This window comes from Gymnodraco acuticeps, unplaced genomic scaffold (assembly GCF_902827175.1).
Source record: "Gymnodraco acuticeps unplaced genomic scaffold, fGymAcu1.1, whole genome shotgun sequence".
NCBI classification, from domain to species: domain Eukaryota; kingdom Metazoa; phylum Chordata; class Actinopteri; order Perciformes; family Bathydraconidae; genus Gymnodraco; species Gymnodraco acuticeps.
Window position 1 is genome coordinate 2,638,306 of NW_022992081.1, and position 27,774 is coordinate 2,666,079.

The 27,774-nt window shown below is 39.7% G+C and overlaps 1 protein-coding gene across 5 annotated transcripts in view; it reads right to left on the reverse strand.

The window, feature by feature from the left end:
- dnah6 (dynein, axonemal, heavy chain 6) overlaps nucleotides 1-27,774 on the reverse strand; it is a 131,750-nt gene that overhangs the window by 72,048 nt on the left and 31,928 nt on the right. For all 5 annotated transcript variants that reach the window (XR_004567699.1, XR_004567700.1, XM_034202425.1 and 2 more), the window contains exons 32-46: nucleotides 26,460-26,597; nucleotides 25,790-25,957; nucleotides 25,559-25,707; nucleotides 19,334-19,441; nucleotides 18,983-19,109; nucleotides 17,835-18,047; nucleotides 16,969-17,190; nucleotides 14,883-15,005; nucleotides 11,001-11,183; nucleotides 10,761-10,904; nucleotides 7,070-7,291; nucleotides 4,637-4,784; nucleotides 3,937-4,094; nucleotides 2,077-2,208; nucleotides 800-971 (exon numbers count right to left, since the gene is read on the reverse strand). Coding sequence is in view for 3 of the 5 variants with exons in the window: in XM_034202425.1 (XP_034058316.1) it covers nucleotides 800-971; nucleotides 2,077-2,208; nucleotides 3,937-4,094; nucleotides 4,637-4,784; nucleotides 7,070-7,291; nucleotides 10,761-10,904; nucleotides 11,001-11,183; nucleotides 14,883-15,005; nucleotides 16,969-17,190; nucleotides 17,835-18,047; nucleotides 18,983-19,109; nucleotides 19,334-19,441; nucleotides 25,559-25,707; nucleotides 25,790-25,957; nucleotides 26,460-26,597 (2,407 nt within the window). In the remaining 2 variants the exon portion in view is untranslated. The remainder of the gene's footprint in view (nucleotides 1-799; nucleotides 972-2,076; nucleotides 2,209-3,936; nucleotides 4,095-4,636; nucleotides 4,785-7,069; nucleotides 7,292-10,760; nucleotides 10,905-11,000; nucleotides 11,184-14,882; nucleotides 15,006-16,968; nucleotides 17,191-17,834; nucleotides 18,048-18,982; nucleotides 19,110-19,333; nucleotides 19,442-25,558; nucleotides 25,708-25,789; nucleotides 25,958-26,459; nucleotides 26,598-27,774) is intronic.

The window sequence follows — 27,774 nt, forward strand, 5'->3', positions numbered from 1 at the left end:
TGAGTGTGGACGGTCAGAGCATAGTGCGTTAGCTTAGCCGGTCTCCATTCAGAAAACACGCATTTTAAGGTTTTTCGCCTGCCGTCTGTCTGCAGACTTGTCAAAGCATTCATTCATGGTTTTTACTAACCGGTATCAGTATGTTGTTACTTCGGCATCATTTTGAAAACGTGTATTACAATTAAATCACGGTCAAATATATTCATTTTGTTGGAGTTGCCAGCGATTCTCTCACTAGTTTAGCATACTCAGCCCGGTTGTTGGCCCGGAAAGAACCTCGATTTTGGAGAGCCAGAAAACTGTGAAAAAGTACCTGCTAGCCAGAACTACGACTAGTGGAAACGCAACTAAAAACGGGCCGGGAACGGCACGCTTAAACCGAGCTGTAGTGGAAATGCGCCATTAGGGGCCTCGCTGGGGACAGTTATTTGATGAGATGGGAACATTAAATATGGGAGAAGAAAACAAAGGCAGAGTTCAAGGTTTTAAAATGTTTTGGTTAGTTTAAATTCATATCGCGCAAAAAAACCCATAAAAGCACAGTGCTGCAACACTATCAAAAATGTTATCGTCAGACACTACTTTCAGAGGGGGGCCACATGGGGGACAAAGCCAGAGGGGCACAGGCCACAGATGGACCCCCCATAGAACCACCAATGATAGATGCTTAGTATTTGTTGAAGGTGCCTGCCCCTTTCAAAGAGTTTTCATTGACATAAACATTTCATTCACATTCTGTGTAAACAAACCATCAGGTTCGGACCATCACGCCTGCTCCAATTGGTTTCAAATGCCTCACCTTGGACACACTTGGAGAGGTCCCTGAGATTGAAGACATAGTGGGATTTAGCTGGGGTGGGCAGCAGATCTACGCTCAAACGGTTGTAAATCTCCACAGCTGCATCCACAATCTGACCCGCACAGTCCTTCACCGCCTGGGAAAAGACATTGAGGAAACCGCCCAGGATGGCCTGGAGGAAGGTGGGGAGGGGGAGGAGATCAGAACAGATGGAGTTAAGTGTGAACCATATTTTGGAGAGGAGTGAGAAAGAGTGAGTGAGCAGGCAAGAGTCAGATATCACAGAGAGATGACCACATAATAATGTTCCTTCACCAGATAGAACATTCATTATCATAGGTTAAGTTTTTTGACATTAATGTGTACTTTTTAGCACGCTAATGTATAACATGTAGGCTATATTAATGCATATGGCATCATTTTGGCAAAGGTGTTATTTTGGAAGTTTACCTAATATCCGATAAGTCGTGTTTTCCACCATTTAGTTATTTGTTCATGTTTTACCCAATAGATGCGATGTTGCTGGTTTTCTACTAGGGTTATAGCTGCTGTATTAACAATAAGTCATGCATGGTTTGAGGGATGGGTTTAAAAGTCTTTGCTAATCATTGACATATCCTAGACTGTGAAAAGAGACAAGAGCATACAAACAAAGTACTTCATTTAAAACAATATATATATATATATATATATATATATATATATATATATTTAAACAACAGTGTCATTGTGTAAACAGAAGGATTAAAATGATTAAAATGATCAAATATTTGGTAGTTATGATCATGAGTGGAGTTGCCTAAAAAATGTGGGAAGTAATTTAATATATCAGTTTTGTTGTAGAGGCACAAGGGTTAAAGCAGATATATAATAACAGACATGACATCTAAAGAAAACTAACTGAAGTGTATGTCATATCATCGAGCCAATTGTGGGTAAAAGCTCTTTCCTAATTATTCCTAGAAATAAGAGTAGTAATAATTTAACATTTTACAAGGAAATGGTTAAATGTTGATTACATAAGAATCTGTAAATGGGCGGATCTTGTGAATGAAATATATGGACGTTTCAAAATCCCCATGAGAATTGAAAATCAAGTTTAACTGTTATCTGTAATCCATATCCAATTAACTCATTTGTTGGTTGTTATTTAAGTACTATAATTTTAACTTTATTTCATCTTGTTGTGTTTGCCCGCTAAAGATATATTTTCTTAAAATGCACCAAAAAAGCCTTTCAAAGTCTTTGTGTAGTGATGTGTGTGTGTGTCTACTCACTTTGAAGATCTGCTTGAGGCTGTGTTCAGAGGGTGTGGGCAGACACAGCATGCTGAAGTGACGGATGAATCGGGGGGTCACGGGATTGCGCCCCCCTCCCGGAGGAGCACACGCTGCAGCAATGGTCATTTCCTAGAAGCGGGGGAAAAAGGAGGAAGACAATAAAGGGCAATTAAAAGAAAGGAAGAGCAAGAAGATATTTCTTTATTGGAAAACTGAATGAAATGTCATTGGCTGGAGAACTGAATGGCACTGGGATTCTGTAGGACCTAACATGAATGGTTCTTAATCGAAAGGCTATTAATGTGTGAAACTGCGGCACTTTTGGAATGACTTGTGTGGTTCTATGACCTCTATTACAGCGGTCTGCCTAATGGGGAGGGACATAACTCTGGGTTCAGCTTTAAGCGCATTATACAACCTTTAGGACAAATGATTCAAATAAGCGCTATAAGAGTGGATGGACTTTGGAGTTGATTTATCTTTAAATTAATTAGATTTAAAGATGTCTTTTTTCAAATGTAAGTCAATGGGGAAACATTTTTGATTTGAGATATTGGGCTTTATAAATAAGCTTTGTTTGATTTGAATTTGAGTCATGTTAAGTTTTGATATCTTTTTAGACATGTGACTTTTTTTATATTCTTTTAGAGTTTAATTTGTAACAAGGGTTTGGGTAAGGCAAGCTGGTCTTCTTTATTAGTATTCTGCTTAAAATAGAAACCCAAACGATACATAAAAAAGCGTCACTCCTTATGTTCTCCTAAAAAGACTCATGTTGTCAGTAGAAGTAATAATACTCTCTACATAAGCAAGCTGCAGGGGTGTGGAGTTTCCTGAATATAAATGTATTCCTTATGTGTAATCTGAACATCATTCACAAACACCAATACACACTCATTATACTGTAAGACATTGCACGCAGTCTAAAGTGCAATCAGTCTGGTGTGTTTGTGTGGTTCAAGTTAAATGCAGGAAACGATACATCAATGCATGATCAAATATGGGTCCAACACACACACTCTGAGAAGCACACAAGATGAATGGGTTACTTATATAAATGGACTAATTTCATTGAGAGTCCAACTAGAAAACAAATGGAGTAGTTGATGCTGACTGTGTGTTGAAGCTATTTGAATCTCTGTGTGATGCAGTGAGTACAGCTCCTGGACGACGCTTTCGCCTTACTAAGCATAACGACTAGAAACAGGAAGAAACAGCGTGATGAATATCAGTGTCCCAAAACAAAGCCATAGTTTATGCAGGATGTATCTTCTTTAAAACAACTTATAATAACCAGAGGAGAAAAAAAACAACTAAGAGTTACACTTGTAAATCTATACTAAAAAAAGGTATATCTTTTTTTCTCGTAAACTTACAACATATCTTTTTTCAGGATCATAACACCCCTCCTCCAGCATTATATATATATGTCTTGTTTTAATGTTTTGCTTACAAACCCCCCTATATGCTGTACATATATACAAACTGTTTATAGATGTATAGGAGTAAGAGCTACAGTACCTGCTGAAATCCCGGAAGGGGAAATCAGATTTTAAAAAATGGCATTATGGGTATTTGTGTACAGTAAGCAGCATATAAAGACTTATATTTACGTATATTGTTAGGGGGAAGCCTCGCGGCTATAGTCATTATGATAGGGTAAAAGACGGAATTCAGGTGTCATAGTATAAAGAGCAACAAAGGAGGAGAGCAGGTTGGATGGATGGGTTGAACAAGAAAAGGACTTTTACCCAGGAGACCGCTGTCTAAATCACATGTGAAACCAAAGATGACAAACTAACATAGCTTTTGTAACATACTTAACATACGTGACCTGATCTAATGTTATATGTATACCTGGATCTCCTTCCAGAAGAACTTGGTTCTGTCGTAGAAGCCAGAAAAGTCCTGGAACTGACGCAGCAGCTCTATCGGCGGCTGAGAGCCATAGCAGTCCAGTTTGGGCATATTCAGGTCATCCACAAAGACCAATAGCTTCTTGTTACCAGGAGCACCTATAATGGAGGGATAGGGAGAAGGATGAGGAGAGGAAGAGAAAAAGATTAACAGATGTACAGACTGACAGATGGCAAGGAAAGTCTGAGATCATTGACTGTACGCCAAAAGAGATGGATGGATGGTTTGCTAGAAGAAAACAAATGTGTCTTTTGCAGGCGCAGTTAAAGCGGTTTAGCAAGTTTTTTCAAAGATTTTCCACATTGCAGTATCAATCAATCAATGTTTATTTATATAGCCCAATATCACAAATGTTACATTTGTCTCAGTGGTCTTCACAGTCTGTACAGAATATCAGTATGACAATACGACACCCTCTGTCCTTAGACCCTCACATCGTACAAGGAAACACTTCCAGAGAAAACCCACAGTTTAAAGGGAACATGGGAGAAACCTCAGGGAGAGCAACAGAGGAGGGATCCCTCTCCCAGGACGGACAGACGTGCAATAGATGCCGTGTGTAAATCGAAGAGATAATACATTTGCAACATAGGTAGACCAAATGTTTGGAAATACTTGTGTCTATAAGTATAGCAAATACCCATGATGTTTTTCCTCTTTTTCTCCAGTTTAGACTCAATGATCTCCTGAGTGCGGGCGGAGGAGGTCTGGGCGGAGAAGTTGATGTAGACAGGGAGGTATCCTTCCTTTTCCTGGACACTGTTAAGAAGCCCTCGAGCAACCACTGACTGTAAGGGGAGGACAAATACAAATAGTTAGAAGGACTTTCTAATGCTGTCTACAGCCACTGTAGATCGTGTATTGTCCAGTTAACCCTGAAAAGGGACATTCACACATCAATATTTTGTATTTAAAATTACACAATTTACAAAATACACATCCTGTAACAGTTCTGAAGATATAGCAGCCAGGTATATATTGCAGTTATTAACGGCATATATATATATATTGCACATCATTTTTATTTCACAGCAAGTGATGTTATAGCATTGTCTGTGTTGTTGTGTGTGTGGGGGTCTATCAGGGGCCGTGTTACACATTATAACCATGTTACACTGTTATTAGACCAATATTTCAACAATTTCACACCAATATAATTAAGCAATAGCTCACGAAAGGCCGTGGTATATGGTCATTATATCACAGCTAAGGGGCGTGGTTCAGCCCGATGCGAAGGCTGAACCACGCCCCTTAGCTGTGATATAATGACCATATATCACGGCCTGAAGTGAGATATTGCTTTTATAAAACGGTTACCAAGTGTGGTAATATGAAAGAAAAATACACACTCTAATTTAAATAACACTAACAGCTAGCGAACATAATGAGAGCGTTGATAGATTATTTGGCTATTTATTACATTCATTTGTATGTTGCCATTTATTGTGCACCCACTGAAAAACTGTCCAGCATCAGTAGCATGGCTTACGAGGTTACTTGTATAGGTTGAGGTTGTTCTAGGGCTGTTGCTTGGTGTGGTGAGAATATTGCTCCACTTTCTCCGGTCTGCGAGATTTGGCTTCCAGCAGCTCTGGAGAGAGCTTTTGCACCTGTGGCCACTAACGGTCATAATCTCTCTGCTTTGTTTCAAGAGCCGCATCAGAAAGCTTTTGAATGGTGGTACTTTTCCAGTTGGTCTACCTGCTCTTCACGTAGCTCTGCATGTCGTCGTTTAGGTGCTTTTTTTTTCTGGCGATAGGCACTCCTCAATCCACTCCTCCATAGTAAGACCACCCCGGAGGTCGAAGTTAAGTAAGGGATAAAGTGCAGCGAGGCGGTCATTATGGTTAAATGAACACCCGACAGGCAGATAAAAAATAGTCCATTGTTAATGTTTGAGCTACGTAGCAACGGTAGGAACTGCTTCGATAGCGTTTTTGCGGACCTTTTTGATTACAGATTTGAAAACATCGTTGCTTGCTTTAAAAGTAGCACAATTCATTATGTCAAACTGGAAAGTATCTAGATATCCCTGCCCTAATGCCAAAGGAACTGCACACTGAATATGTTTGATGTATGTCTGGACCGTTGCGTAAAAAGGAGGGTTTCTGCCCCGTTACTTCTCCACTGTTTTCTTGTTTCAGTTTGAAAAGCAAACTGAATGCAGTTTGATGTTCAGCCCAACTGTATAGGCTACAGTTAAATCGACCGGACTTCTTTCTGCAGATGTGAGCGTCCTTTAACAACGGTCAATAAGTCCTTGCTGCACATTATCCCTTACATGTTTCCATCTTAAGTTTTGTTAGTTAGTTTCGTAACGGACGTAATGTAACGGTTGTAGCTTTTCTCAGACGCGGAGGGATACTGACTTCTTGTGAAAAGTACAACAATTATACCAGTGATATACACTCATTATATCACGGCTAAGAACCAATCAGATTGCTTGATTTGACTTGTCCGTTTTATAATACCCATTTTAAACATGGACGCCGCCTGTCAAATATCTATAGGCCTATCCCCCAGGTTACAGAAACCATTTAAGGGTGAACTTGAATAGAGAGTTGCAGTAATGATTGCTTTATCCGCAATTGAGGTAGCATTTTACAGGACAGCACTTCCGTCTTTCCCTTTCTCAAAATCAATGGTTTTTTGAAAGAGTATCTAGTTAGATTCATTAAATGAGGTCTGTGGTTCAGACATGCCTATGAGATGTTCATGTTTTAGACATAAAATTAGTAAATAACCCAGTGGTGAAAGTCTTAAGCGTGTGTCTTAAAAACATAAATTAATGAAGTTATGCAACCGTAATGAAGTTTGTTTATAACCATCTTGTTTGTTCATTTATAGACATTCTGTTCTACAACATACAATACTTCCCTAAATACCCCACTAATGAATGTCGGAAGCTTGTATGTGTCATAAACACAGCGATTGCCAAAAAGTGACTGAATGATACAACATTAGCAGCCTTCACCTTAGCGGTGTTGAATGGAAGTCATGTGACTGTGATGTAATTTAATGTGGGGAACCATGTGTTGCTACTTGCATTGCTAATGTAGCCCTTATTCCCTACCTTGCCCACTCCGGTGCTGCCAGTGAAGAGCACAGAGCGCCGCACAGATAGCAGCTTCTCCATCAGGTAGCCGTAGCGCACGGTGTCTGTGGTGGGGACCAGCATCTCAAAGAAGGCCTGCTCGCTGTTGTATTTAAACAACGGGATGATCGCCTCCCATGGCTCCAGGCGCTTGTGGTTGAAGTTCATGTACACACTCCACAGGGTTCCATTCTTAGGGAGCTAGAAGGCACACAAGAGAAGATAATCTAAAAAATATGACGAATTTTATGATAATGTATAAGGTTAGAAGGATCATTTTGTTTTTGTTATGAAGCTAGGGAATGGGGGTACTTTGTGACTTATTTTACAAGGCAAAACGTGGGTGTTCTCTGAGATTAAAGTGCTACATTTACAAGAAGAAATTCCAGAAATAATGGGAAAAAAACATTAATAATGTCTGAGGATGAACAGTCATTAATTAGTGAGTAGAACATTTAACAAATATTTACTTATTTGTTAAGGAACCACATATTTTAGCATCAGGAATAGATTAAATATATCACTGTCTACTAACTGTTACCTTCTAATTTGCTTTTGGCGATCTGTGAGTCTGTAGTTTAAATTTCTAATATAATTTTGTGACTTAAATCCCAGATAGAAAAATAATTCTTGCAGATTTACGATTTTAGGATCTCAAAAAAAAATATTACCACCTTTCCCCAGACTCCTTTTTGACATATAGTGGCCCTTATACACATACATAAAAGCCTTTGTGGAGCTTTACAGAAATGTACATGCATCCATTAGCCTGTATTTCATTAGCTATAAAACCTTGTATGAAATCTGGCATTAAAAACATATTGTACTCTGCAGTTGATTGTAGTCTCTGTTATGTGGCACTTTGTGATTTTCCCTGCAGAATGTGAATTAGTATGTGTCTGCTGTGTTTGTTTCCCCGAGTCCTGCTGTCACTGATGTATTCCACAGCTGGGAGCTTACTCATCTCATGGTAAACACAAACACATCTCGCTGATTAAATTGGAGGTATAATATCAGCTGCTGAACAGATGTGGTAGCATGTGGGGTGTTGGAGATTAGCATTTACCTCACATGCTCAGTCCACCTTAGGTATGTGAGTCATGTTCTACCCCTGCTAGCTCCTGCCAACGTCAGTAAGGCATTCCCTCAATCATCTGCCACTACTGGCGGCCGAGACAAAACCTCTCAAACACTTAACTTTCCATTTCCTGTCAGGCTAAATTACTCATAATGTTAGCCCCCACTTTCTTTCATCTATTCCTCACCACCATTCTATAACAACCGATTTATAATTGGCAAGGAAGGATATATGCAATGGCTTTTACAACCCTTGGCATAGAGCAAGTATGGGCATATCCAGCCATGCAGTGGGGTGGTTGGTGACTCTCTGAAAGGTCCCAATGTGTTCATTTTGATGGGCTGTCTTCTGAGTGGTTAAACATTGCAAATGGTGTTCCCCAAGGTTCTGTTTTAGGTCCACTTTTATTTTCCATCTACATACACAGCTAAAGTCAAAATGTGGATGGAGCAAGTTTACATTTTTATGCGGACGATACCGTGATGTATTGTGCAGGTCCCTCCATTAAGGAGCAGTTTTTAATATTATTCAGAAGCAGCTCTCTGAGCTTAAGCTTATTTTAAATGTTGATAAAACTAAGGTAATGCTATTTTCAAAAGACAAAAAGACACCGGAGACCAGTTTGGATATTGTTACTACGCAAGGACAAGTACTTGAAGTGGTTGCCTGTTATAAATACCTTGGTATCTGGCTTGATGATTGCCTCTCTTTTAAACTTCAGGTCAATAATCTGCTTAGAAAGCTGAGGGTGAAGCTAGGTTTCTTTTTCAGAAACAAGTCCTGTTTCTCATTTGAAGCCAGGAAAAGGCTAGTCTCTGTGACCTTTTTACCTGTGCTGGACTATGGTGATTTGATCTATATGAATGCACCTGCACAAGTTAGATGCCGCCTATCACAGTGCACTGAGATTTGTTACTAACTGTAAAGTATTAACTCATCACTGTACCCTGTATGCCAAGGCAGGTTTGCCTTCACTAACTGTACGGAGGCTCAGTCACTGGTACATGTTCATCTATGTTAGGGAAACTTCCATCTTACATCTGCTCTCTGATCACACGACAAATTGAAAGTAGCTATTGCCTGAGATCTCATGCTGTGGTTTTGTTAAATGTGCCAAGTGCTAGGACTGTCTTAGGGACGAAAGCTTTTAGGTGTGCAGCTCCTCTAACTTGGAACAGTCTGCAAAAAGAATGGAAACTGAGCAATTTGGTTTCACTGCATGTTTTTAAAGCTTGGATAGATGCTATGCAATCTGATACTGTTGGTACCTGTAAATGTCGTTAGGTATGTACATTGTAAATCCCTGTACTCCCTGTCTATGTTGTATGATTACCTTTTTGTTTTTCTGTTGTTTTCTGTTTTTCTGTCTTCATGTGGAACCTACTTGCTGCAGGTCTCCCTTGAAAAAGAGATCGATGATCTCAATGGGATTCACTTGGTTAAATAAAGGTTTGAAATGAAATGAAAATCATTCTGTCTGATTTACCTTTCCAATATGGTATTACTGAAGTTATTTCTAGAATGTACACTGTTAAATGTGATCTTTCTTGAAGGGAATTAAGGGTTTTCTGAAGTTGTCAGTGTATTAAGTGCAGTAGATGGAGGTCAGCACTACCCTATATTTTCAGTTTTAAACCCAACCTACACTTTAAAAAACATACATTTACCAGACATGGGGAGTAAAGAAATACATGTAATGTAACTATTGATGTGTTTTCCCCTTTCCTGTAGTGTGTTATATAGGTTTTTGTAAATGGTCTGCAAAGGCTAAAATCCTAAAGTCACTCCAGTGTGTTTTTTCAAACTGGAGATGTGCTGACCGCCATCTACTGCAGAATAAGTTACACACGCAACTCCACTTCAAGAAATCGGAACTACCCCTTTGGTAATGTCTTCATTTTAGAGTGACTGATATCATAAAGAATAATTATTTGTCAGACTCCCTGAGCACCCGCTCGATACATTCTGTGCCAAAAGTACTTTGATGTAATATAATATGAGCCTTCAGGCTTGTTCACATATTTCATGCTATTACCAGCAGATGCTTTGGTAAATGGATTTGACTTTGTTATAGCGATGAGGGGGAAAAGAGAAATGTCCTGAGTGGCAGAGAAGAGTTTTACAGCAGCTGTGTATGGAAGCCCTGAGAGGCAAGTATGGAAAATAAAAAGTGGTGATCCATAGATAGTTTTGATATATTATTAAAACAATGCTGTGTCTTCTTAACACAGAAGTAGATTTAAAAACAGTTAATCTTTTCAAGATACTGTTATATATATTGTTTAATCTATGAAAACAGTTATTATTCTATAGAATTATATTGTAATACTCATTCTAGCCACAAGAGGACCTCTACCCTAACTTAATATGTCTAATATCATTCATGTGTTCTGCGTTAAGCATTGGAATATTACTGTCATGTCTTTGTTTTGGCTGGAGATGTTTTCATCAATAATCTTTAAAGATAACTTAGAAATAATATGCTCGCAAAACTCCATCCTATCTTTGTATGTATATGTATGTTTAAGCGTCTTTGAGCATTAGAGAAAGCGCTATAAAAATCCCATGTAGTATTATTATTATTATATGTACCTTAGCATTGTTGTTGCCTTCAAACTGATCCCTGATGAACGTGTCAAAAGCATCCCAGTTAGAATTGGTCAGGTTTCCGCCCACTGCCCACAGGTAGCAGAATATGAAGGTCTGACATAATACACTGTTGAGGTTCTTGGAATCCTGAAACACACACACAAACATAAAAAGGCATAACATTGGTTAGTAGGCTTTTTTTTAATCATTCTCTTATCTTAAAGTGACAGTTAAATATTGTACCATTTTAAGATCTGGCCCTCCTTTGCCCAGCAGCAGCGCCTCCAGCAGGGAGCACAGAGAGGCCACTTTGCTGATGTCCACCTGTCGGATGGCCTGGGTGCAACGCTTCAACACGAACTGAAGACCCTTCTCCACATACTGCTCAAACAGCTCCAGCAGGTATGTCCGCACCGGCTCTGGGAGCTTGAGAGATGACATGGAGAGAAACAATTGATAAAAGAGAGGGAGGAGGGTTAGATTATTCAATAGTTGTCTGTCCTCATAATCATTGAGGCAACTTAGTTAGTTCACTTTAGTTATGTTCATGGTTTAAACAATTCTCTTTCAAATCCACTCAGAAATAAATGTAAGTACAACTTTACAATAAACACATTTGAAGGAAAATAATATATTGTTTAACTCCTCATTCAGAGCGGCAGGCACATTAAGTCAAAAGACGTAATGCTAATATACTGCTGTAAATGTGTAATATACATGTTTTATATTGTAGTAAAATGTGCACATTTTTACCTTAGCTTTTTATGTTTATATTAATATTTGTAATCTTGTGTTTAACTTTAGCTTAATGGTGGGGTAGGTAATTCTGGAGAAATCAGCTCGAGTGCGCTAGAATTTGAAAATACACAGCCGGAAAAAATCTGACACTTCCTTACAGAGCCCCTCCTCCAACACACACGAACGCGCACATGACCAATGAGGGCACGAGATAAGTTTGTGCACGAGATGGAAGGCTGACAGGCAGGTAGGCCATCCAGTTATTTTAGCCGGGCCGGCTAAAATGATTGGTCGTGCTTTTTACAGTACTACGGCTTCCACAGATGACTTTTTTTTTATGGAGTTGTTGTCAAAGCACTTAAGATATTCATTGCTATCGGATGTTAAGAGCATTCCATGGAATATAACAACAAGTGTATCTCGAGCCGGTTTCTCAAACGTACCTACCCCACCTTTAATTGAATATTTTACTTTATCTTATGTTAATATAAATATTTTAGCACATTTTTCACCAACAGCCTGAAAACCTGGACGTCAACAAGCGCTCGGTCCCAGGTGTGTGCAACAGTTCTTACTGTCCCCGTCACCGTTGTGTTTGGAGTGCCTTGCTGTGTTTTGTATTCAGCGTAAATATCTCATTAATACTTAATAATATGAATAAACCACTGTATATATTGTAATATACATGTTATGTATTGTAGTACAATGTGCACATTTATACTTGTACTTATTATGTTTACATACATTTATTTTGACTTTTTTAACATGTATCTTTATTTGAATTTGTTCTTTGCTTCTTATGTTAATATGAATATCTTTATTTTGTATACTGCACATTCTAACTTGAACTTGTTATTTTTATATTAATGTTCTTTATCATGTGTTTTTTTTTAATCATTTAAGTTTATTTTAAGCAAAAATGGAGCAACTGTCAACAAACACAATTTCCCCTGGTATGAATCAAGTACACTTATTCTGATTCAATGACTTGAGGTTACTGACAGTTTGGCCAAAATGTATAATTTTACATACAAGATGTGCCCCTGTGGTTGCTACCTAGCATCTGCTCTCTGCAGTGAGTGATGGGGGTTGTTTTGTGCGTGACGTAAACGCAAGAGGCATTATATAAAATAGCGTATTTCCAAAAAGGTTCAAATAGACGTTTCCTTGAACAGGTATTGCACCTGGAGGAGAGTGTGGGACAGAGCACAAAGAAAATGAAAATTAGAATAATTACGGTCAATGCGCTTCTAGTCCCAAGAGATACAGGGAGACAGCCTCTCTCAGTCAAAATGTTTTTTTTTGGAGAAGGTAGTTTTACTTTAGGGGCCCTTTTAGGCTTTCTGGGGTTGTCCCTTCCCTGTAGCTCTATAGGATGTTGTGCATGTAAATGGACTGCAAAGGCTAAAATCACAAATGTCCCTCCATGGGGAGTTTCTCTCCCACACACGGCGGTTCAATCTCACTTCCTGCAGTCAACATTTCCAAATGTTCTTGGGCAAGGTACTTAATCCAACATGACATGGTATTGAAGACTTTGGATAAATTGTCAGCCAAATAAAAATAATGTAATGTAAAAATGACAGCTTTAGATATGTATACTATCATCAAACAGATTAGTCTCAGTCAATTAGACAGTGAGACAGAGTTAAACAATAAGAGAGAGATAGAGAGTTAAAAGTTAAGAGGAAAGCTGACTGGCTCTCACTGCGAAGCCAAATCACCCAGAAAAAGCTGCTGCAAGCTATACACTTTGATGTTCTGTTCTGTCATCAACGTTTAAGCTGAAGCTTTAGTTTCTCTGCCTGTAATGCCTGAAAAGGCACATTACCTTGCTCAAACAGCCAGATTCACACACAGAGAATACTAAATTAGATGATATCCTCTAATGCAGTGGTTTTTCACCTTTTTGAGCCCCAACCCCTAAGAATAATCAATGTGACTCATAAACAGTGTGCACATACTGAAGTAAATGCATTATAAGCTGGTAAGTGGTTGTCTATTTATTTTTGTAATCCTGAGTTATTTTCTCACATCACATTAGTGTCATCCCTAAACAGATACTTGCTGTGACAAATTGAATTGGAAGCGGGGCTAAAACCCCTGTCACACTGTCCCGAAATTGACACCACAAGAATATGGAATTATGAATTCCGCACGAAGATGACCCCGAACTACACACAAAGGCAACATTTACATTACATTTAAGACATACAACTGCAACGAAAGTAACAAAAACAATTATGTTAAAGTACTATGATACTGTGCTGATATTTTCAGACTTTGTTCTTTACTTTATCCGTCTTTATATGTAGAAGATATTAAGTTTTCTCTGTTATGTTGTTTCCATAGCAACAACAACTTCCTGTCAACCCGCCTTCAAAATAAAAGCATCTAAATAAAACAGGAAGTTAACCTAAATTACATTTAAGACATACAACTGCAACAAAAGTAACAAAAACAATGTAATATCCTCTTCAGTTTCACAGAACACAAATTGGGTTATTTACATAATATGTTTACATGATTTTGTTGTGCAATAAAACAACGAGATGGACACACGATAATGGAAATGTTCAAATTCGGCTCTGATCGTAACAACATCGGGCCATTTGTGAGGGCATCTCAAGCCATCGTATGACAGCTGGTGGAGTTTCTCAGGCTCACCTCATCGGTGCCATTGGGCATTTTTCGCCCCGATGATCAGACGAAGATGACACTATTTGATAAGATGCCCTCGCGGGTGCCTTAGGGCAAAATGGACACACAAATTCAACACGAAAATGAACCTTCGCAAGGTCTTTCAGCAATTTTTTGGCATGCCAAAGATTTTGCCACCGCTCACGAAGTTGCTGCCGGAACCTGAGAAACTCCACTGGCGGTCATACGATGGTTTAAGATGCCCTCACGAATGGCCCGATGTTGTTACGATCAGAGCCGAATTTCAACATTTCCTTTATCGTGTGTCCCTCTGGTTTCAATTTCGGGACAGTGCGACAGGGGCTTTAAGAAAAGCGCAAGTGCTCATGCTCTACAGGCCAAGGTCCCCGTATGATCAGAGAACTTTTAGTATCTACAGTCAGGCCTTTTTGGGCTTCATGCTCCACTGAGCAACTCTCATAGATATGAACAAGGTCCCTCCTCCATCGCTGTATCCAGTTCACTTGACACATCCATGATTGAGCCCCAGTTCAAGTGTGAGTGGCAAATGATTTAATGTGTATACTATGGTGTTTGATTTAAAATGTCATTTTCTTTCCTTCTAGAAAACCATCTGGAGACTCGCATTAATGAACCTCCAGGCTGAGAATCTCTGTTCAAATACAACGAGCGTGATTTGAGCCAGTTTGAAAGGCCTTTTTTCCTCACTGATGAGGAGTGTCCTACCTTGGCTTCTAGACCGCTGATCCACGTCTGGACATAAGGCATCCACTTGAGCTCATTTGGGTCGATATACACCATCCCACAGCGACTGACGGTGGCTGGAGATGCTACAGACAAGTCCTGGACCTGAAAAACACAGTCATTTTAAAGCCAATTACCATCTTTTAGTATAAACCTATGCTTAAATATATTCAAACAAATTCAGATAGAGAAGCTTACTACAGGCCCTGTGCAGGATACGAGAATGGCATGGCTTGAGAATTGGGTGTCCTGGTTGTTTGTCATTGTCACAAAGTGGTGCGATCATTAGGTCTCAGATTATAAAAATGACATATACAGTTGCAAGAAAAAGTATGTGAACCCTTTGGATTCTCCACACATAGCGTTGTGTGTTCCTTCCAAACACCTCAGCTTTGGTTTCATCTGTCCACAGAATATGTTGCCAGTAGTGCAGTGGAACATCCAGGTGCTCTTTTGCAAACTTCAAACGTGCAGCAATGTTTTTTCTGGACAGCAGTGGCTTCCTCCGTGGTGTCCTCCCATGAACTCCATTCTTGTTCAGTGTTTTACGTATTGTAGATTCGTCAATAGAGATGTTAGCATGTGCCAGAGATTTCTTTAAGTCTCTAGCTGACACTCTAGGATTCTTCTTCACCTCATTGAGCATTCTGCGCTGTGCTCTTGCAGTCGTCTTTACAGGACGGCCACTCCTAGGGAGAGTAGCAACAGTGCTGAACTTTCTCCATTTATAGACAATGTGTCTTACCGTGGACTGATGAACATCAAGGCTTTTAGAGATACTTTTGTAACCCTTTCCAGCTTTATGCAAGTCCACAATTCTTAATCGTAGGTCTTCTGAGAGCTCTTTTGTGCGAGGCATGGTTCACATCTGGCAATGCTTCTTAAGAATAGCAAATTCAAAACTGGTGTGTATTTTTTATAGGGCAGGGCAGCTTTAACCAACACCTCCAATCTGGTCTCACTGATTGGACTCCAGGTTGGCTGACTCCTGACTCCAATTAGCTCTTGAAGAAGTCTTTAGCCTAGGGGTTCACATACTTTTTCCACCCTGCACTGTGAATGTTTACATGGTGTGTTCAATATAATTGTTTGTGTGGTATTAGTTAAGCAGACTGTGTTTGTCTATTGTTGTGACTTAGATGAAGATCAGAACACATTTTATGACCAACTTATGCAGAAATCCAGGTAATTCCAAAGGGTTCACATACTTTTTCTTGCAACTGTATAAATGTATTTTTAGATGGTCTTCAACATGTAATAGAAGGAAAAGTAATGGGTGTATTGGTACGGGTTAGATAACTGTGGCAGGTGTGCAAAAAAAAGCATCACTGTGCATAAAAAGGAGTGTCGACGAATCCAAGAATGTTGTTATTTGTACAAGTATCATGCATATTACATTAACGCAGCGTCCACACGGCAGCGTGCGTTGAAGCTTGCCGGTGAGCTTGTCTGAAACTTGACCAACAACCAATCACATGAATCTCCCGCCCCGGACACACAAGCACGCGGTTTGATTGGCTAGAGCTTGTACTGGCATATGATGTGATTGGCTGACGCTTCCGTCGAAGCTTCAAAATGTGAACATTGCTCAACTTTTGAAGCGAGCAAAGCGAAGCAACGCTCCCACAATGCAGTTCGGCAAAGCGTGACGTCACCCCATTCAAAGTGAATGGGCAGAAGACTTGAAGCTTCAACGCACGCCGCCGTGTGGACGGGCCGTAGCAGAGACAGAAGATTTGAATTTGGTAAACGTACTTATAAATGCTTTTTGTATAATTTAAGAATCAATCGTTTTTCTTTACCTTATGTTACCTTTTAAAAAATTGAAATTGCTTTCATTTATTTACATTTCAGTGTCTGCCGTCTTATTAAGCAAATCAAAATATCTCAAAACGTTATCAATATCTAGTTAACATACCTTGTTGCGAGCCATTTGGCTAACATTTTTTAGGCTTTAAAAAAGAGATCTGGACCAAATCAGCCGTTTCAAAAACTGCTGTCCCCAGTGTAAATGCACAAACTCATCTAGGTACACACTGAAGCAGAAAGCATGAAACTCAGCTCTAACCTCGAACAACATGTGTATGGATGGGGTGAGTTTGATTCGCTCGCTGTTGGCCATACAGAGCATCTTGTTGTCGTCCAGCACCGTGTTCATGTTCTCGATCCACAGGGCGTCCACCGGGCCGTCGCAGATCACCCACTTGTGGTCGTCGGTGGTGTCGTTTACCGCGTGGCGGACACTCAGCGCCATCAGTCCGTCACGCCACTCCATTGTTAACGTGTTAACCTGAGAAGTTGAGGAAAATAATGAACGTGTAAGAAGGGAACCGGAGGAAAATAAGAATACTTTATTTTTATCGGGGGACATTGGGTTTTCGTCGCAGATGCTCCATTTTAGAATAAATACATTAATACACAAATAAATAAATAGCAGTGTTTAAATAAAATAGGAACGTTTATTAAAATTGAAAACAATACTTTATGGATTGGACATACAGTAGGTAGTTAAACCAATAATGCGCAACAAAAAATTGAGAACAACGAAGAGTAAAATGTCCATATAAAGATTAAATAAAATCGAATAAAGATATTCATATAAAGATCAAGAATGTCATAAAAGGCTCAAATACAAAAATATATATAAACAAAGTAAAATGTTCAATAAAACATAAAATAAAAATAAAATGAAGAAAAATATGTATATAAAGTTTAATTAAGAATGCACAATTGTAAGATACATACATATAAAAATAGAATAACATATGTATATCAACACAAGGCGTTAAAGTTCAATGTGCACATATAGACAATAAATAACATGTCATGACTTCCTGTGGCGCATCTTGGTGGAATGAGTGCCTGAGCAGAGTGTTGTGGAGTGGTGTGGAAACAGGAAGCTGATGTGTATCTGATTCTCCTGTCCTACAGTACCTCTCCGTAGAGCTCTCCCATGGTGACAGATTTGGGGTTGAGGATGTAGGTCTTGACATGCTGAAAGAAGGGGTTGTTAGCCTTGTGCCCCGTGGCCTGGAGGGTCTCCAGTGTGTCTGCCAGGATTCTGTACACCGTGGTCTTACCTCCACCTGTAGGCCCAACCAACATGACACCATGACGCACTAACATGGTCTCATACAGCTGGATCACCTGGTTGAATGGAAAGAAGAAGTAGAAAGTTTTGAGAATGGACCGAGTTTCCAAAACAAAATAAATGTATTCAAGCCTACAACTTATTAAAGTGGAACAAACACGAAGCATCTGAATTATATTTGTTTATTCTTGTTGTATTTTTGATATTTTGGGTGAACAAACCTTAAAACTGTACACAGTAAATAGAAAACACCGTCCACAGATGCAAAACAAAAGAATTCTGAACTCAAATAAATGTTTTGTAAATTTAAAACGGATCTGCAAATCAAACAAATTCCACAAATAATGTAAACTGATTCCCAACCAAATGAAAAGCATTCCTGAATATCTTCCACTTTTTATTTATGAATCCGGTTTTTAAATTGCAAATTCAAATTGAATTTGTGGATCTCAATTCTACACAGACCGAGCTTCGAGACATATTATCAACCAGTCTGAAGGAAAATCAACTCTTCCCACTCAGCCATTTTCAGGTAGCTCGCGATGGCCTGCTGATGACATGGCTTCTGCATTTCAAAGACTGAAGGTGATGATTTGTTTTAAACAACCAGTCGCAGCATTCATTATTTGTATTATGTAAATGTAGGTAAGTATTATGGGTTTATTGGTTTCATATTTATAATAGAGCACAACATTGAAATGATTATTACTTTGGTTGGCAACTTGTAGTCCCAGGGACACCAAACTACTTATCTTCTATGTATATATCCGTTCAGGTGGTAATAGTCACAACACACTATCTCGATACAAATCTAAGTCTTGTTATTATATGTTAATGTTACATCTAAATTGGAATATGAGATTTACATTTTAAATCTAAGTGTAGAATTCAAAATTGTAAGGAAAATTAGCCAAATACAGAAAATAAACTCTTTCATAAGGAAAACATTTAAAAAATAAAGGAAGACACATTACTTCCCCCTCTCTTGTACCTTCTTGGTCATGCCAGCCAGCGGCTGTAGGTTTCGCTTCACCAGAGACTCCAGGATGGTGGTGTGTAGCACGCCGTAGTCATGGTCAGGAATACTCACACCGGGGAACAGGTCCGATAGGATACCACTGGGAAAGAGGGGGGGGGGGGGTATAATACATAAACACATACAGTACACACACACAATATACAATGTTCTGTTTCTACAGAAATAAACAAATCACAGTTTTTTCTCATTAAAACTTATCTTAAGTGTGATCCCTTGTAATAAACTAGTGGTATTTTAGGTGTGTGTACAGTCGTTGCACCAGGAAAGCGTTGTGCTTTTTTCCAAAAGGTCTAAGAGGCTTACCCAAACAGCATAGAATCATCAGTGAGGAACTTTGGCAGGTTGGAGTCCCTCAGGGCTCTGATGAGGACCACATCCTCACTGAGGTGGGGGTTTTCTCTCTTCAAAGACCTAAAACACACACATTATTATTATTATACATCTGCTCCCTGATCTCACAGCGAATTGTAAGTGGCTACTGCCTGAGATCGCATAATGTGGTTTTATTAAATGTGCCAACTGCTAGGACTGTCTTAGGGGAGACAGCTTTTAGATGCGCAGCTCCTCTATCTTGGAATAGTCTGCTAATTAAATGGAAACTGAGCAATCTGGTGCCACTAAATGTTTTTAAAGCTTGGTTGGATGCTACTCAATTGGATGCTGTTGGTACCTGTTCATGTGGATAGTCATTTAGTGGGAATGCTGACACAGCATTCCCACTATCTGTTATGCTACGCACTAAATTCTTTATTATTCCGCCGGGTTATTTTGCGCTGCTTCTTCTCCAACATTGAACATCGCAGAAACTCCGTTCAAACATCAAAACGTTCAGCTCGGTCGGGAATCAATGGCTATTACTTTTATCATTCATAACTTTCATAATTCCAGAGATACATCCCATAATACATCCCATTTTTAACATGGAAGTCAATGGAGAACTCTTCACACTTCAACAATCTTCATGCAACTTCAACTGCTAACTTCTCCTTCATCAACTGCTAACTGCTCCATCATACTTCAGACACCTCATTCCCACAAAATGTCACACATCTTTCTGACATTATTCGTGTAAAACAACTTTTAAATCTGATTCTTACTTTTACAGATATTAAACATTGTTCAGACCTTGGTAAAGAGGCCTTCTTCAGATTTTAGTGGAGGACAGATTTAATTTTGCCTTCATATTTTCTTTTAAACCTGCCATAATTCCCAAACCCTACATTCCTGAGACATCATTTTTCATGACAAACGTAGGAAAACATCTCGTAGCTTGAAGGATAAAAAAAAATTAAGCAAAATAATGAAACAAAATGCCTCTTGAGGGCATGAAGTGACAACAACGTTCAACATGTCTCCATTAAACTCCATTGTAAGTTAAGCCTCATCTTTCCCCACCACAGCAGCCGCACACCTTTAGTTAATCTGCCAAAAAGGCCACATTATTAACCCGAAAGTACACAAAAACTACACTTCAGACGCTCAAGTTCCTTGACATGCTTCACGCTTTGAAATGTCACCGATATCTGTTACGGTTCTTCAACAAAACGTTCACATGTAACAGGTTTATCTCTCATTCAGAACAATGAAAATGCTCTCCTCTCACTGATCACCATGGAAACCTTTGATCTCTGGACACGTCGTTAGCTCAAATATAAACACCTGTGTCATGGAACACGATGATGTCATAACTCCAATTGACATAGTTAGAGCAGCAGACTAATGACGTGGTCCCTGGAGTTTAACAGACTGTCAGCCTATTATTTTCCGTCCGATGGAGACTTCATACTGACTTCAACATGTTCCACATATATTAGACATTATTGGTGACGTATGCTTTTAGTTCTAAAGTTTTCAGTTCAAATATTCTGCTGCTTTTTCATGCATTTAGACTTTTATTTTCTTGTTCTTATTTCACATTCAAGTCCCCTCTATTCATGAACCGTTTAAAGTACTCAGCAACACCACTTATATACCAGGTGCGACTGTTGCTATGTCAGTTAATCTTTCAAATACAAGGTTGCTTGTTTGATTCAAGCTCTTGTAGTCAATATGTCAAGGTATGTATCCCTAACATTTTATCAGCTAACTAATGACACACACTCAGAGGACCTTTATAAACGTTTTAAGTATTGCACATCTTTAAACATGACTCTTATAAATCACTTTTAAAACCAACGATGCACTACAGTGTCAGCTTTTCTAAAATAGAAACTTCAATGTTCACATCTTTCTAAATGATTCTACTTTTCAATGACCTACAAATAATCCTAATAATAATCCCATTTTCAATTTTCCAACTGTTCATATGTTTTGGTCAATAAAAGGTGGGGTAGGTAATTTTGGAGAAACCAGTTCGAGTGCGCTAGAATTTGAAAATACACAGCCGGAAAAAATCTGCCACTTCCTTACAGAGCCCCTCCTCCAACACACACGAACGTGCACATGACCAATGAGGGCACGAGATACATTTGTGCACGGATGGAAGGCTGACAGGCAGGTAGGCCATCCAGTTATTTTAGCCGGGCCGGCTAAAATGATTGGTCGTGCTTTTTACAGTACTACGGCTTCCACAGATGACGTTTTTTAATGGATTTTTTGTCAAAGCACTTAAGAAATTCATTGCTATCGGGATGTTAAGAGCATTCCATGGAATATAACAAAAAGTGTTTCTCGAGCCGGTTTCTCAAACTTACCTACCCCACCTTTAACAAACGTGTTGTTCAACAAATTTGAGCCTTTGCCACATGTATTTGATCACCATGGAAACCTTTGATCTCCGGACACATTGTTAGCTCAAATATAAACACCTGTGTCATGGAACACGATGATGTCATAACTCCAACTGACATGCTCAGAGCAGCAGACTTCAGATAATGGTTAATGGTCCTGCCCTCAACAGCTCTACGTCAATTATGGGGTGTCATCATATGCTGTTTCCATGGAAACGCATCCCTCGCCATAAAACACGATGTCGCTGTAGCTCCAATGGACACGGTCCGGTCGTCCCACAATCTTCACCTGTATATCACCTCTCCATGCCTCAACAGCTCTACGTCAAATCTGACATCTCACCATATGCCGTTTCCATGGAAACGCATCCCTCGCCATAAAACACGATGTTGTCGTAACGCCTATGAAAAGGGTCAAAACAGCACCACACTTCAGATAGTGGTTAACGGTCCAGCCCTCAACAGCTCTACGTCAATTATGGGGTTTCATCATATGCCGTTTCCATCCCTCGCCATAAAAGACGATGTCGCAATAACTCCTATGAAAATGTTCAAAAAGTGATCAAAATTCACATGTGTGCTAACAGTCCAGCCGTGAAGACATCTACGGGACCGTTTTGAGATTTCTTCAAATGCCGTTGCCATGGCAACACAATGCTCGCCATGAAACACGGTTTTCTCATAACTTCAGTGAAAATGCTCCAAACGCCACAAAACTTCACAGGTTTGGTAACGATGCAGCCATCAACACATCTAAGCGTATTATGGGATGTCATCAAATGCCGTTGGCATGGCGACAGATAATTAACCATCAAGTTAGTTCAAAAGTTTGCAGTTCAAATATTCTGCTGCTTTTCCAAGCCTTTATACTTTCTTTTCTTCTCTCATCACACATTCAAGCCCCCAGTGTTCATGTATCATTTCAATCTAAATGCTTCACTTTCTTCTTGCACATTACATTTCAGCATAGCAGTTTAGCGTCAGCTTTTCAGCATAAAGCATTCCCACTAGCAATTTCTTCAGGAATTGCATTCTCTAGTTGCAAATTGTAATCCCTGTAATGATGCTGTATGATGTCCCTTTTGTTGTTCTGTTGTTTTATATGGAACCTACTTGAGCAGGTCTCCTTTGAAAAAGAGATCAATGATCTCAAGTGATACACCTGGGTAAATAAAGGCTTGAAATGAAATGATTCAAATAAATGACATGCATTTCATGTAAGGGTTGTTACTGTATACATCCAGCATTTTCAGGGTCTTCTTCAGAGTCATTGCCAGATATAACACAGCTTAATTGAATACACCATTCTGGTTAACATGAATATTGAGGGGTCTTCTCTTTTCTCTTTCGATAGCAGGCGGCTGCTGAGGATACTGCTATGCTTTGATCAAGGAACTATGTGCAGTCATATCAATCCGAAGAAAGAACTCTGGTTAACGTCACCTGCTGCCAAAAAAACATATCACTGTACTTCCATCAGAAAACACAGTGGGATCCTTTTTGAATATCATTTTTTGAATATTTTTGGAGAGCACAACACTTTGGGTTTGTGAATGGCACATTATCCCTTACTTAACACATATTTGACGATTTGGATAGCTATTTTCAATAAATAGTTTATAATCTTCAGCTGTAGCAACAAAATGATGTAATTGATCTGTTTCCTTAATTTCTAACTATGTTTTGGTCAACCAACAAAACAATCTTCTATCTGTTATTCACTCCCAGCTATCAACCAGCTAATAATTTTTAATTAAAAATGCATTAACATATCATAGGAAAAAGAAAAATCCAATAATACTTTTCATTTGACATCATAAGTGTCAACACAGGCAAAGATGTTGGTGCATTTCGTTCAGATAAATATCAATAATATGGGGAGATTGATGTTATAACGGGCATATTTGTCAGTGGAAAATATAGAGTTGTTACAAATGGAGATGTAATGAAGATAATAAGCAGTCCATGTATGTTGATGATTTGATATTGCACAGCATGATCCTGAAGACAAGTTGGCTCTGCTGGAGTATAAAAAAATGTAATGAAAAAACCATTATAGTGGGAGATAATGAGCGTGTGCTTAGCCCGAAACAAGCAGTCAAGGAGTAATTTGTAGGCAGAGACAGACAATGAATATCAAGTTAATTACAGTTCCCCGAGCTTCGGTTAATAACCAACTGGAAAAAAGCAGGACTTTCACCGCAAATGGTCGAAAAGATCCATTCAACTCGGGCTGAATCCAGGTTCTCCGCACATCTTCCAGCATGCAGATTCAGGTGCTACTTAGATCTTGGAGAGCAAATCTCTGAGGGGAATCGGAGCGCACTGATAGATTTGCAGCCGTGCAAACATCACGACAGTGCTGTGTCTTCATCGGAGTGAACATTTGTCGTTTTCATTCTTATCAGCGGCGGAAAATCTATGAACTCTGTTTTTCTTTCAAAAGAAATCAATTTAAATGTATGTATGCGCCCACGCACACTAGGATCAACAGTTTCTGCCATCTGCAAATTCTTCTGTTGTGGTTTTTTTGCCTACTCTTTTCTTTCATCTATTTACGAGTTTCACCTTTCATTCAACTTATGTTGAATATGCCTAAGTGAGCAATACCACACGCAACGAAAGTGATTGTTTTCTGTTTTCAAGCTAGTCATACCAAGAAAGAAAAGGATAACATCTGTGAAATATATAGTTTTACCTTTTTACTGCTGTTATTACTAGCTACTACTTCCTTGATCTTCATTTTATTAACGTATGCTTGCCTCTTTATTTGAGGCAATTATGCTGCCCTCTTGGCCAGGTCGCTCTTGAAAAAGAGATTTTGATGAGACTTTTACCTGGTTAAAGGTAGGGTAGGTAAGAATGGAGAAACCAGCTTGAGTGTGCTAGAATTTGAAAGTACGCAACCGAAAAAAATCTGCCCCTTCCTTCAGACTTCCTCACAGAGCCCCTCCTCCAACACACACGAACACGCACATGACCAATGAGGGCACGAGGTAAGTTTGTGCACGAGATGGAAGGCTGACAGGCAGATCGGCCATCCAGTTATTTTAGCCGAGCCGGGGCCACTCTTTACAGCGCCACGGCTTCCACAGATGACATTTTTTAATGTATTTATTGTCAAAGCATTTAATATATTCATTGCTATCGGGATGTTAAGAGCATTCCATGGAATATAACACAGAGTGTTTCTGAAGTGAATTACCTACCATACCTTTAAATAAAGGATATATATTTAAAATGTCAGTCTGCTCTTGTAGTCTGTGTTTCATCTCCACTGTCCTCTTTGCTGAACAAAGTGCCAGTCTTTCACAATAAAACAAAAACGTCCTGCTACCAATTAATACATCTTGATAATATTAGCAGATTAAGATGCTAAAACAGCGCTCCATAATGTTCATTTTGGAGAAAAACAAACATGCTAGTTCTCAGCTGCTGCCTGCCTGCATTTAGATCATTTTTACTTGAGATACATTTTGTTTGTACCTGTTACCTAACTGATATGAGTAATCACCTGTGCAGAATTAAATATTGAAGCTAAATATATGAAGGTTCAGTGCAAAGCATGACCTTTAAGCTCACTAAGGATGACTGCCTCTGCAACAAACTACTAATGACAACTGTGCTGTTTAGAATACATATCAGCATTCTGTTAATGTTTGCTAAATATACTTTGTGTATTTATGCATGTGTGAGCGCCACGGTAACAATGGTCCTTCTGGGACATGCCTGAAAAGGTAAATGTCTCTGTATGAGTGCACAGACGTGTTATTGTGTATGCATGAGTGGATGGCCTGACCCCGCCATGACCAGGACGGACTTGACGGCTCTCATGCCAAAGTCGTAGTGGTCCTGCTGAGACAGCTGCTCCGAGCACAGCTTGTACATTTGGGTCATTTTCCTCGCCAGGGTCTTACTGGACTCGAATCCCTCGGAGTACAAACTCACCTGCAGAGAGCGGAGAAACTAAGGAGTGAGTGACAATTGAAAGAGAAAATAAACCAGCATAATTCAATCAAGCAGGGTTTACCTCAGCAATCAGGGCATAGTTGGGCACCATCATGGCGATAGGTCTGAAGAGAGCTTTGAGGTTGTCGGGGAGCTCTGTTCTCCCGGCGTAGCCCGGGTTCATGGTGATGAACGCAGCACACGTCATCACCAGCTTGATCTCCCGGCCCTCAAAATGAAACTTGGACAGCTGCGTGGAACAGTAGAGGGAAATGTTTATGTGTGAGTGTGACGTCCTAAACAAGCGAGGAAAGTCTGATTGCGTGTGGCAGCAATTTATGGACCTGAATCAATTCTAATTGATGGAATCTGTGCTGGCTCCGAATCTGATGGTCTCCATGGGAATAAACAGTAATGCTACACTAGATCACGGAATGCCGTTCAGTTGGACTTTTAGCATATAGCGGATATGGTGCAGGAATAAGGACTAAAACTAAATGGGTTAGCATTTTACCATTTCTGGTTCCCTCGTCTCGAAGTCAAAGTTATTTAGAAAATGTTAAGATTAGATGCCTAAAATAAGATCTCTGGTTTATACAAACTTAAGGCATTTTCTTAACATAAAATACGTCAAAAAAGACCCCACCTGCAAACACTTGAACACTTGAATCAAAGCATAGTAGAGCGTAGTAATTATTCGTAATTCTTTTGAACATTGCAATAAAGGTGTGTGTTTGTGTGTTTAGATGTACCTTATCAGCTTTGGCGTTCCGTATAGTTATAAGCTGCTGAGCGATGACAGACAACACTTCAATGTCGATTCGGTTGAATTCATCAAAACAGCACCAAGCACCGGACATAGCAAGCCCACTGAAGAAGCGCCCCATCATCTGGAGGACAGAAGTGTGACAACACAAAACAGAAATATTATTAGTCAGATAATAAAAGGTTTATGTTGTCATTTCGACTTCTATTTTGTTTAAAGATGAATGTGGGCCACCGGTGCCTTTATTCAAGTGAAAGAGCTGCCATATACTGTAGCTCTCTGAATATTAATTTTAACGTAAAAGAAAATTAAAAGAGATGTGATTTAGGTTTTTCAATGTTTTCTATGCAGAATGCTGCCATGTCTAAAACATTTTCTATATACACAAAATAACCATTTCTCTCAAATATTGTTCATAAATCTGAAAAAAATCTGTGATAGTGAGCACTTCTCCTTTGCCGAGATAATCCATCCCACCTCACAGGTGTGGCATATCAAGATGCTGATTAGACTGCATGATTATTGCACAGGTGTGCCTTAGGCTGGCCACAATAAAAGGCCACTCTAAAATGTTCAGTTTTATCACACAGCACAATGCCACAGATGTCGCAAGTTTTGAGGGAGCGTGCAATTGGCATGCTGACAGCAGGAATGTCCACCAGAGCTGTTGCCCGTGAATTGAATGTTCATTTCTCTACCATAAGCCGTCTCCAAAGGCGTTTCAGAGAATTTGGTAGTACATCCAACCGGCCTCACAACCGCAGACCACGTGTAACCACACCAGCCCAGGACCTCCACATCCAGCATGTTCACCTCCAAGATCGTCTGAGACCAGCCACTCGGACAGCTGCTGCAACAATCGTTTTTTACATAACCAAAGAATGTCTGCACAAACTGTCAGAAACCGTCTCAGGGAAGCTCATCTGCATGCTCGTCGTCCTCATCGGGGTCTCGACCTGACTCCGGTTCGTCGTCGTAACCGACTTGAGTGGGCAAATGCTCACATTCGATGGCGTCTGGCACGTTGGAGAGGTGTTCTCTTCATGGATGAATCCCGGTTTTCACTGTTCAGGGCAGATGGCAGACAGCGTGTGTGGCGTCGTGTGGGTGAGCGGTTTTCTGATGTCAATGTTGTGAATCGAGTGGCCCATGGTGGTGGTGGGGTTATGGTATGGGCAGGCGTATGTTATGGACGACGAACACAGGTGCATTTTATTGATGGCATTGTGAATGCACAGAGATACCCTGACGAGATCCTGAGGCCCATTGTTGTGCCATTCATCCACGACCATCACCTCATG